The sequence below is a fragment of the Acanthisitta chloris genome, unplaced genomic scaffold (assembly GCF_000695815.1).
Source record: "Acanthisitta chloris isolate BGI_N310 unplaced genomic scaffold, ASM69581v1 scaffold24877, whole genome shotgun sequence".
Lineage (NCBI taxonomy): Eukaryota > Metazoa > Chordata > Aves > Passeriformes > Acanthisittidae > Acanthisitta > Acanthisitta chloris.
The window spans coordinates 21349-32830 of NW_008684624.1; the positions used below are offsets into that span (position 1 = coordinate 21349).

The 11482-nt window shown below is 45.6% G+C and overlaps 1 protein-coding gene across 1 annotated transcript; it reads right to left on the bottom strand.

Moving 5' to 3' along the window:
* Positions 1-217: 217 nt before the first annotated feature.
* KLF11 (Kruppel-like factor 11) lies at positions 218-9940 on the bottom strand. Its single transcript, XM_009079419.1, has 5 exons — positions 9929-9940; positions 9597-9851; positions 3073-3558; positions 2565-3036; positions 218-597 (listed from the first exon to the last, which is right to left on the bottom strand). The coding sequence occupies exons 1-5, from the start codon at positions 9938-9940 to the stop codon at positions 293-295; spliced, it is 1530 nt and encodes a 509-aa protein (XP_009077667.1). The 3' UTR covers positions 218-292.
* Positions 9941-11482: the final 1542 nt, after the last annotated feature.

Consider the following 11482-nt stretch of genomic DNA (forward strand, 5'->3'; position numbering starts at 1 on the left):
AACAGCAAGCATTACAAGTGACTTTTTTAACCTATTGCCAAAATAATTTCCTAGGAGTTCTGCTTTCCTGAAGTGCTGGTGATTGCAATTGCCCAAGTATTGATAAAAATGAACAGGGAAGGGAGGAGGAAATGTATGATAGATTTCTCACATAGTATTATCAACAGAGGGCCTAACTGAAGGAAACTAAATTATGCACAAACATGGGGAAAAAAGCCATTGCCAGTTCTGTTGCAGCCATCAGAGCTCTTCCTGATCTTCAGAGCGTTTGCAGAGAAGGTACTTCCTCACTCTAGCCCTGACAGACAGGCGATGGCATGGGGATGAGCATACTCAGAGCACTGCTGCTTTTCGGTTTCTCTGGTGTAGCAATTCTGCTGAGTTTGCCAACCTCTGTCTGCCAGCTGGGGACCTTCTTCGTGGTCATGTGGCGGCGGGTGTGCTTTGTCAAGTGATCACTGCGCATGAAGCGACGCTCACACACGGGACAAGCAAACTTCTTCTCTCCCGTGTGAGTTCTGCGGTGGCGTGACAGTTCATCTGAGCGGGCAAACTTCTTGTCACAGCCTTCCCAGTTGCAGCTGAAAGGTTTTTCTCCTGCAGGACATGAAGCATAAGTTACTTTTGAGAAGCTGTGTTGCAGTTTTATCAAAGAATTAACTTAAAACCTGCCTCGCAAGAACTGATAAATTCTGCAGAACTGCGCATCTGTGCAGTCAACATTAGCTTAACCTCAAGTTCTGTTCTAGGGAAAAATCATAGGTACTGTTTCTTCTTATTCCCTCATATCTTTTTAAATGTTCTTTAATCTAGTCTGGTTTTTTAATTATCCAAAACCCCAGTTTAAAGAAAAAGATTCTTCGTAGAGCTATGTTACCCACTGACTGAACTAGAAACAACCCTCTGCCCTGTCCCTGTGCATCCCACAGCTCTATGGCTGCAGCATGTGCTCAGCAAATACTGCAGGCAAACAGGAAGTCTGGAATGGAGCCTGAGTCCTGCTGCTCCTGTGACCCAGTCCTACACATAAACACACTGCCCCAGTGCCCACTCCCAAGGCACACAGCTGTCCTGCCATCACCACACAGCTGGAGTGTCACATCATCACACACAGACAGTGGGGGGCACTGGCAGCACTCAGCCAGGCTGCCCACGCCAGCTGCTGCTCATCCTGGGACACTGCTTAACCTATCCTGAACAATGCCATCTGCACCTGCAACTCTATCCATAAAGCTCCACATAAACATCTACCACGTGGCCTAAATTTATGGAGACACTTTGGAGCAGAATAAAAGCAGCCAGGAGAAAGGAAGCCCCACAGGAGTGCTGTTTTTATTTCACATATTGAGTCAAGCTCTGTGTTTGGTGTATGTGGTATCATCTAGATACTCAGTGCATAGGGAAAAGAAAGCTGAACGACTCTTCCTCCTGATCCTGTAATGTGAACTGGCTGGTTAGGGGTCAGTGTGTTTCACCCTCCACCGATATCCTAGTCTTAATCACGATACAAGGACACGCATGGTTTCCCTATGGATCAGCAGCAGCACAGGCTCAAAGTAAGATGCTGCTAGTCTATGTTTATCCTGTAGTGCCAGGTTAATTCAGCAGCCTCTCAAGCCAGAAGCAGAAGCACCATTCTACATCTGAGCTATGGTTTACAAGGATTATCAGCTTCATGAAGAGGTTAAGCTCTTTCTCCAAAAGAACCACAAAGACAAACTGGCAAACTAATGTAAATCCCGTCACGGAAGCTGACATCCAATACACCAGTGTCTGTGGGACAATGGCAGCTGGGGGGAAAAAAGCCAAGGTAAACCAAAATTAAGACAGAACTATTCTGTACCAATCTATCACTATGCCTCTCCTTCAACATCAAAAATAATCCCTGAGAACATAAAGTTAGTTTTAATTTAACAGGATCCTGGAGCCAGAAAAAGGGCAAGTGAAACACATATAATGTCTCCACGCTGACCAGATTTTATGGAGCAAATCAGCTCATATTAGTTAAAATTAATTTTCATTTACCTTTAAATTCCCCTTCTGTAACTGAATAAACCGTTACATTCCTGTAGCAGCTCCACTTCCTAATACAGTAGCCCAAAACCTCAATGTGTTCCCATTTATCCTCAACAAAACTCTGTAAAGGAAGGGCAGTTTCTGACCTTCCCCCTATTCTTTTACTCACCTAACAATGAAAACCAACTACCTGGAGTATGCTTTGCTTACATCAGACCTCTCCATACCCTAAAACAAGGAACAGTCACAACTCATTTCAATCTAGTCCAGATGGCAGGGCTCCACTCAGACCTAAACACACACAGACAGCAAAACTTCACTCCAACTAAAGCATGTGAAATTCAACTAACACTATGGGGTCAGCTGAGGTCTCAGAACAAAGTCTGTCTTGTTTGGTTTGCCCATGGAGAATGAGCATGTCTTCCTTCCTCGAGATGAGCACAAGTTTCCTGATCACTTGCCTTTTCCCTTTCCCACCCCTCTCCCCCCACCAAACGTGCATTTCAGCACCCCAAAACAAGCCAGTGCCAGAGCACTCTCGTACACACCAGTGTGGGTGCGAAGGTGGGCTTTGAGGTGGGAACTTTTGAAATAGGTTTTCTTGCATCCGGAGAAGTTGCAAACATAATTCCTCCGTCTAGAGAAGTCCATCTGGGGGGCACAGGTTTGACCAGAAGCGATGAAGACAGGAGCAGGGGCAAGGGGCAGTAACTTGGTGCTCCCGACAGCCATTACAGCCTGTGGGCACTGCGGTGCCTGTGTGACAGCAGGCTGGGGGAGAACCAGCATGACAGTCCCCTGAGGCACAGAAGGTCCCATGAGCACAGGCTGAGAGAGTGGGGCTGTCTGCGGTAAAATGGGTTTCATGGGAGTTGAGACTGCTGGAGTTGAAGGCTTGACATAGGCATTGATCATACTGCTTTGTCCATTGAAAGGGATCATTTGACAGAGAACCTGGGGGCTTGAAACAGGCGCAGGTGTCACTGGGGTAGCTCTTTTTTGCAAGTCATTCTCACAATTCTTTGGTAAGCGGGACTGTGGCGAAACAGGCCGGACTGGCAGTTGCCCTTGATTGGTCACAATATCACCAGAGTCACGTGCGTAAGGCTGATGTACTGGAGGGGTTTTGTTAACAAAATCATCTGCAGCACACGTGTCCTGCGGCAGTCTGGAATGTCTTCGGTCATCCACCCCACACAAGTCTCTGGAAGTGCTGTAGCCTGAAGTTACCTTTGCTTTGTCTTGCACATCAGGAATGTGAGGGTAAGCAGAACTATCACCTGTGTGACGTATGACACTTGTTGCCATGGCCCTGCAAGGCTGAGGGGCAGAGGATACAGAGATCGCTGGCTTCTGACTGCGCTGTTGCTCCATGTTGAGAACAGATGGCTTGGTTATGGGAGAGGCACTGGTTGCTGATGTGACAGAGCAGGCAGCAGTACTTGCCATGACAGTCCTTGGTTTGGAATAAGTGACTTGTGAGGAGAGGAGCGTAGCTGCTGATATCTCAGCAAAGTCAGGGCTGTGCGGAGGGGTCATGCACTGCAAAAAAGAAAACACCACTGTACATCAGTGTAATTCCATGGCACAGTTTTCCACTATATATACTGTGAAAAAAAACCCTACACCCTCTCCCCAGAATCTCAGAATATGCCTCTTAGCACAAACGGATTAAAGCATACTGCTGTGGCTTAATCCCAGATGGCAACCATGCAGCCACTCGCTCACTCATCCCCCACCCGCTGTGGGATGGGGAGGAGAACCAGGAAGAGGAAAACCCATGGGGCAAGATAAGAGTAAGTTAATAACACAAATAAAGTAAAATATAATAATAAAACCAGTAACTGTAATGAAAAGAGAGAGAACAAAAAGAGAGAAATAAAACCCAAAAGAAACAAGCAATGCGCAGTACAATTGCTCACCACCCGCCCAGCCTGGCACCCAGCAGCAATTGGCCCCTCCCAGCCAACTGCCCCCAGTTTATACACTGGGCATGGCACTCTATGGAATGGAATACCTTTTTGGCCAGTTCAGTCAGTTGTGTCCTGACCCTGCTCCCTCCCAGCTCCTGATGCATCTCCTCATTGGCACAGCATGGGAAACTGACAAGTCCTTGACTTAGGGCACTGCTTAGCAACAACTGAAACACCAGTGTACCATCACCTATTCTCATCCTAAATACTAAACACAGCACTACTAGGAAGAAAATTAACTCTATCCTAGCTGAAAACAGGACAATATCCACCCCTTTTTCTATGCCATTCACACCTTTCAATGCATCCCAAGTAACCACCATCACTTTTCTTGTCTTTTGATATACACTCACAGATATCATTCCCTTAATCTATGGGCCATCCCTCTACACATCCCTAACACATCTGTTGAGTTCATTTATCCATGACTTTGGGCTCCATCTGTCATAGTACTCCTTCAGGGCAGGAGAGATGGTGTGTGGTGTTGGATTTTGCCTACTGAAGTCATTTCTGATTCCACCCACATTGTACTTGCCCAGTTTCACCAAAGTTCATTCTTCATTAATGGGGGTGATTCTTACCCTTGATGTTGCATATAAGCCCCACAGCAGTGATGACATACAGTGTTATACAGAAACCAACATCATACAATCCAAATCATTGACTGTTCTCACCCAGAGTCAGATCACCTTGAAGCACACACTGGACTTCCCCTTCCACCCACATTATCCACCAAGTGCACCCAGGTCCTCGAACAAAAGCAATCCCATGGATGGGTTTGCCCTTGCATGAGGCAGGAATAACCCACTCTTTTCCCCAGCGTATTTTTATGTGCCTAGAGGAACTTTATCCCCTTCTACACTACCTAAGTTTTGATTAGGCAAGGCCAGCTCCATTGGCAGATCCTCTAGTGCTGACTAACCAGGTCTTTGCTAAATGTGTATCCCAATGTCTGAAGGTCCCACTTATTGCCCTCAGTAACAGCGTGTTTTATCTTTCAATTTTCCCAGAGACTGGCACAGGATAGAGGATGTGATATACCCACTCAATGCCATGTTCTTTGGCCCAAGTATCTATCAGGTAGTTTAAGAAATGAGTTCTGTTGTCCGGCTCAATTCTTTCTGGGGTACCACGTTGCTGTCTTGCATTTTAAGGCTCAGGATAGCATTCCAGGCGGTGGCATGGGGCACAGCATGTTTCCAGTCATCTGGTGGTTGCTTCTACCATCATAAGCACAGAGTGCTTGCCTTGGCAGGTTTGTGGGAGTGTGATACAGTCAATCTTTCAGGCCTCTCCATGTTTATATTTCAGCCATGATCATTCACACCAAAGAGGCTTTACCTGCTTGGCTTGCTTAACTGCAGTGCATGTTTCACATCCATGAATAACCCATGCAATAGTGTTCATGGCCAAGTCCACCCTCGATCATGAGCCCACCTACATGTTACATTTCTTCCTTGATGGCTGAGGTGTCATGAGCCCACCAAGCTATAAATTCACTCATGTTGCCAATCCAGATGTACCTGAGACACTTCAGTCACAGCAGCCTGATCCACCTGTTGGTTGATGTTCTTCAGTGGCCCAACTCTTGAGCACGTGAGCATCTACATGACGTACCTTCACAACCATGTTCTCCACCCAGGCAGGAGTAACTTGCCACAATGCAGCAGCCCAGATGGACTTACCTCTGTGGTGCCAGCTGCTCTGCTTCCATCACTGCAACCAGCACCATAGGGCATTTGCCACTATCCAAAAATCAGTATAGAGATACAAGTACTGGCCAGTCTTCTCATTCAGAAATGTCTAAAGCCAGTTTTCACATCTGCAAACTGACTTGAGTCACCTTTTCTTTCGGCAATTTCCATAGCTTGTCATAGGAGACTCCATACAGCTGCTTTCCACCTCTGATGTTTTACTACAATATAGCAGGACCCATGAGTACACAATGCATACCGTTCCTCATTTTTGGTAATTTATTGTACAATGGGACCTCTTCAGCATGTGTCACCTCCTCCTCAGGTGATGTCCTGGAATCTCTGCCTTCTGGCCAGTCCATGATCACTTCCAAGCTTCCTGGATGACTGAGGTTTCCTATTTGAGCTCGCTATGTGATCAGTAAGACTCACTTATTCCATCTACATAGCATCAGCTGCATGATATGTAGGAGACCCACCCTTTGAACACCCAGCCCAGCACAGGTGACCGTGGTGCCAGGAGGGGCTGTCCTTCAGTGCCAATCATTTCTGAAGTACCTCAAACCCCTTCATAAGCTCCCAATATCTCCTTTTTTGGTTGGGAGTATGGCAGCTTCAGATCCTCTGTATCCCTGATGCCAAAGCCCAAGAGGCCAACCTGAATCTTCTTTGGTGCTTTCTGCCAGAGGTTCCAGGTAGGGCCATTCTCTCTGTCTACAGTGTAGAGTCCATTTTTCACATCTTGTCCTGCATGGATTGGCCCAAGGGCTGGGACAGAGTTAATTTTCTGCCTGAGTTACCCCCTGTTTAATTTGTTAAAAGGCTTGTCGTTGCTCAGGGCCCCATCTGAAATCATTCTTCGGGTCACTTGACGGAGAGGGCTGGCAATCAGATGGTAATTTGGCATGTGCGTTCTCCAAAAGCCCAGGGCGCCTAAGAAAGCTTGTGCTTCTGTCTTATTAGTCGGGAGACACAGCTATTATTTTGCTGATCACATTCACTGGGATCTGATGACATCCATCTTGCTATTTTACTTCTAAAAACTGGATCTCCTGTGCAGGTCCCTTGACCTTACTTTGTTTTCTGGCAAAGCCAGCTTTCATAAGGATTTAGACTACTTTCTTCCCTCTCTCAAGAACTTCTGCTGCTGTATTATCCCACACAATATCATCGCTGTATTGCAGGTATTCCAGAGCTTCACCCTGTTCCAGTGCAGTCTGGATCAGTCCACGGCAAATGGTTCGAATTTCTGCCACATGGGTTATTTACACTGGACTTCATCTGGATGCGTGGGTGACTGTGTCTTATTCATGTCATAATAAATCACCTCCAGCATGGCTACCTCCCTCAGGTACTACAACTCTCTTTTCACAGTGGCCCACCTGCCCAGGTGACATGTAACATCTTTCTTGAGGGGATAACTTCCCTTCATGCTTGACAGGAGTCATCTTCAGAGGCTGAGGACTTCTGCTCCTTTTCCAATCACCATGTCAATGCCCCCTTCCCTAGGAAGTCATGCCAGCTACTTGGCTTCCCTACCTTCTAGTTCCAGGCTATTAGCCCCATGGGAGCAGCCAAGTGATAATGTGCACACCTGGACGACTGCTGAAACCTTTTCATGTATGCCACGGCTTACCTGGGGACAGCAATCAAGCAATGGTTACCTCTTGTTCTGACTCTTCCCCCAGTTCTTGTGATGGCCATGCTTCATCCTCCTTTACTCAATGAGCTGACTTTCATGCCCATTTTTTTTGTGTACAGAGGCAACTAATATCAGCACAGGCTCATCCTCTGGTTCAGCTGCATCACCCATCATCAGAATCTGAGTAGCCACAGTACTTGCCATCACCGTCTGAGTAACCACAAAAGTTGCTTAACCCTACACAAGACCTGAACCACATTCACAGCTCCTAGCAGTAGGACCATGCTGGTTTCAACATCCCAAGGATATTCAACATTTTCAAAATTCTCGAATACAATTGTAATTAGCCTGGAGGAGAAGGGGAAGATGGGGGAAGATATGTTCTCCACAGGTTGGCTCTCTGAGGAGAAAAGGTAAAAGGTGTGATTATTAGCAGTTTCTAACAGATGGTTCCTGAAGGACGACAATGCCGAGTATAAAAACCACATTAGTTTCACAACCAGCAATTCTATCCTATCACAACCCAGTGTTACAAAGTACAATAATATGATAACCTCAGCCCAGGCCCCACAACGGGGAACATACACAGCAAGTAAGATGTTACATAACACAACTCTCGAGTGCAGATAATTCAACACTGTGATCAGTGACTATTAAACTACTAAAATGAAGGCTTAGAACAAATTTGTTTCAACATCCTCTGGTCAGACCTGTTGCGGAGGAGAATCAGAAAGATAAAACCCATGGGTTGAGATAAGAACAAGTTAATAATTCAAATAAGGTAAAATATAATAATAACAATAATTGTAATGAAAAGGAAGATTAAAAAAAGGAGAGGAATAAAACCCAAGAGAAACAAACAATGCACATTACAATTACTTACCACCCATTGACTGATGCCCAGCACAGCCACTGGTCCCCCCAGTTTTTATGCTGGGCATGATGCTCTATGATACGGAATATCCTTTTGGTCAGTTTCGATCACTTGTCCTGGCCATGCTCTCTCCCAGCTTCTTGTGCACCTCCTCACAGGCAGAGCATGGGAAACTGAAAAGTTTCTGACTTTGGTCAAGCACTGCTCACCAATAACTAAAACATCAGTGTGTTATCAATGTTAATTCTCATCCTAAATCCCAAACACAGCACTGCACCACCTACTAGGAAGAAAATTAACTCTATCCCAATAAAACCAGGACGCATCTCACGGCCATTCTGAATATGCTCAAATGGTAAGGAGACAGCTGTAAACCTGCAAGTCTACTCACCACACCACAAAAAACTCTCTCATTCCTATTTTCATCAGCAGAAAATAGAGTAGCAATTGCTCCCAGCAAGTCCTAGATCTTTTCTCAATGATTACCACATCAGCTCACGGCTACTTCTCACATAAAGACAAGTGAAACTGATCTCTCCCTTCTTATTCATCCATTTCTCTCTCTGCTTTCTTCCTATACCACCTCTCCTTCCTCCTTTACCACTGCAAACTATCTTCTGTGCTGCTAAGACACAGTGCCAGCACTGAGCAGCAGGAGATAAGAGACGCCCGCCAAGCAGCTGCCATACTATCTCTGCCTCTTTCCTCTATTTTACCCTGCCACAACTGCACACTAGAAGTCTATTGGTTGAAATGGGCCTTAGCCATCCAAAACCTGAACAGTACCAAGCCCTTTTTTAATACCTACTTTTGTTGCAACATAAATTGCAACAAAAGAAAAAAAAATTTGGATTCAACTGACATTAGTCAGCCAGAGTAGACCAGTGTCTGGAGAAGTAACAGACTACACATGTACAAACACACAGCATAGAAACTAATTAAATTATCTATTTCATAATGGTAATCTGTACTTTCTCTTATAATGACCAGAGTGAAGCCAAATGTCATCAAGAGCCTTTTTTCATACAGTGCTTGCAGATATGTTGGTGCCAAGTCACTGACGTCCACTCTACCATTCTTACTCAGTGCTCCAAGAAACCTCCAATAGCCATCTCAACATCCCTGTCAAGTCAAATAAGCTGTCAGCAAGGGCCTTCACATGTAGATTTAACAGGGGACCAACCCCCTACATTTGACAAATCAGAGACAACAGAAAAAACCAAACTCCACATGCCCACCTTGCTACTCTGTGCACACCAACAGAGCTCAGGCTATGCTGCAGCTATGTGACACAGGGACACCTGAGCAGGCTTCTCTCTTCTAGACAAGTTAAAGCACTGCAGACATGTAACATCCAGGTGTTGGGCATATTTATTTTGCGATTGTGTTTTTCTTACCAGTGTCGATAGGTAGTCCTTTGGTAATTCAGACGCAGCCTCTGTGGGCATTGTGAAATCCCCAGAATCCGAGAAGGGTGTGAGTGGCCTTATCTTTAATATGTCACCTTTCTGCGATCTTTGACCCCAGGAGCTCATGCAAACAAGTGCTTCAACGGCTTCAATGTCGTTCTGCTCCAAGGTGCTGCAGGTAGACCTTTCACTGTCATGACGCTGCCTTTCACGGATAGACTCGTAGATGTCCACGATGTCAACCTGAATGTAATCGGATTACTGACTATTAGGGCAAGTCAGAATACAATGCTCACACCACCCACACACTGTCTGCTCACCATAAAGGTCATCGGAAACAGATCCCATGCCCACAGCAAGACTTTTACCCACCAGCTCAACTCTCACTCTCCCCCCACCAGCTCATCTCCACACTGATTTCTCTTTTAAAAAAATTTTAAATATTAAAGGAAGAACTGTGATTTTCAGGAAAGGTACAGCTATGTGAGTGGCTCACACTTCCAGAGTTACTTTCCTGGATTACACTGCTCTGAATAAATGCATCCCATGCTCGCATACAAGTAAAAAGAGGAAAATCCTGACTTACAACCTTGTTTGGACGAGGCTGTTTCCTGGACCCAAAAGACAAATGCTATTCAGCCCTAATCTCACTCTGGTAATATTTAGAAGATAAATTTCATCTGACAGTAAGATGCTTTAATGTATGACCACTGACTCGGAGTACCACACCTTGCAAAAGCATTTACATCTTATTTTTGCGAACAGGGAAGCCAGGCTAGAGGAAAGGATGGGAGCAAAAGCCTTCAAAGTGCAGTGGGAACTGTTTGTATTGTACTTTAGAAAGGCATGATACTACATAGGTGCTAGGTATTCAAAATGCACTGTAAGCAACATGAAGACAATCATATTGATTTATTTCCAACTGCAAGCATCACACCAAATGTGTGTGTGCATGTGTATGCATGCATGCAAAACACCTGACTTCTCTGTGAAAAGATATCCAAAACTTCATAAAGCTCTTGAAAAGCTACGCTACGCTGATGGTTTATCATTGACGTGCCAGCTCAGTCTCAACCTGGCGTCTAAACTCTTCCAGTCTTTAGCCACACCAACCAACTTGAAGACTGGGATTCAGAAGCATGGACCGAGACTCTTGAGCCTACTGCTGTTATACAGAATGCTTATACACTGCAGCCAAAGGGGTTTAACTCAAAAAGCACCAGCACACCATTAGCACGGCCAGGAGCCCCAGAGGGAACTCTAGTCATTGGGTGACAGTACTTAAACATCTAAGTCAAAGAGTTAAATAACATGGAATGATCCTGTTCAACAGTGTCACAAAGATGCAAAGCTGTGTGACACTGTCCCCACTATATCGATGTGCAGGCAAACATGCTGAACATATGGATTCAAAATGTTGATACTGCACTCATAGATGACTTTCATCTCAACATCAGGTACCAGGCATGGAGATGTCAAAAGTGGGGGCAAGAAAGGGAGGTAATTAACTGCTCAGCGAGAGATTTCTAAGAATTTCCACTGAAAAACAATGAGTGGGAACGAGGGCAAAACATGCTTGCACGCCTGGACCTTGAGGCCTGTCACGCCAGAGCCACAGCAGGCGAGGCTCTGCACTGAGCAGCCAGAGTGCCTGAGAGTGCTGCTCTCACTGTGACTGCAGGCAACCGAGCCAGCGGGTTTATTTTTTCCAACACTTGAGGAGAGCAGTTTTCCCTAAAGAAACATGAAAAAAATATACCTCCCCCCAAAAAAAAAAAACCCCCAAAAAAGCCACTAAAAAAAGCCCTTTCTGCAGGCAAGAGCTGCATCCCAGGCTTCCCGGCTGCTGCCAGGGAAATGGCCAACCGCGTCGG

Bases quoted from the DNA above. Each gene is read 5' to 3' on its own strand.
- KLF11 (XM_009079419.1), bottom strand. The intron at 3,559-9,596 runs GTAAGAAAAACA...TCTTTTTTGCAG, and splicing joins AGGACTACCTATCGACACTG to TGCATGACCCCTCCGCACAG. The intron at 598-2,564 runs GTGTGTACGAGA...CATGTCCTGCAG, and splicing joins CCACCTTCGCACCCACACTG to GAGAAAAACCTTTCAGCTGC.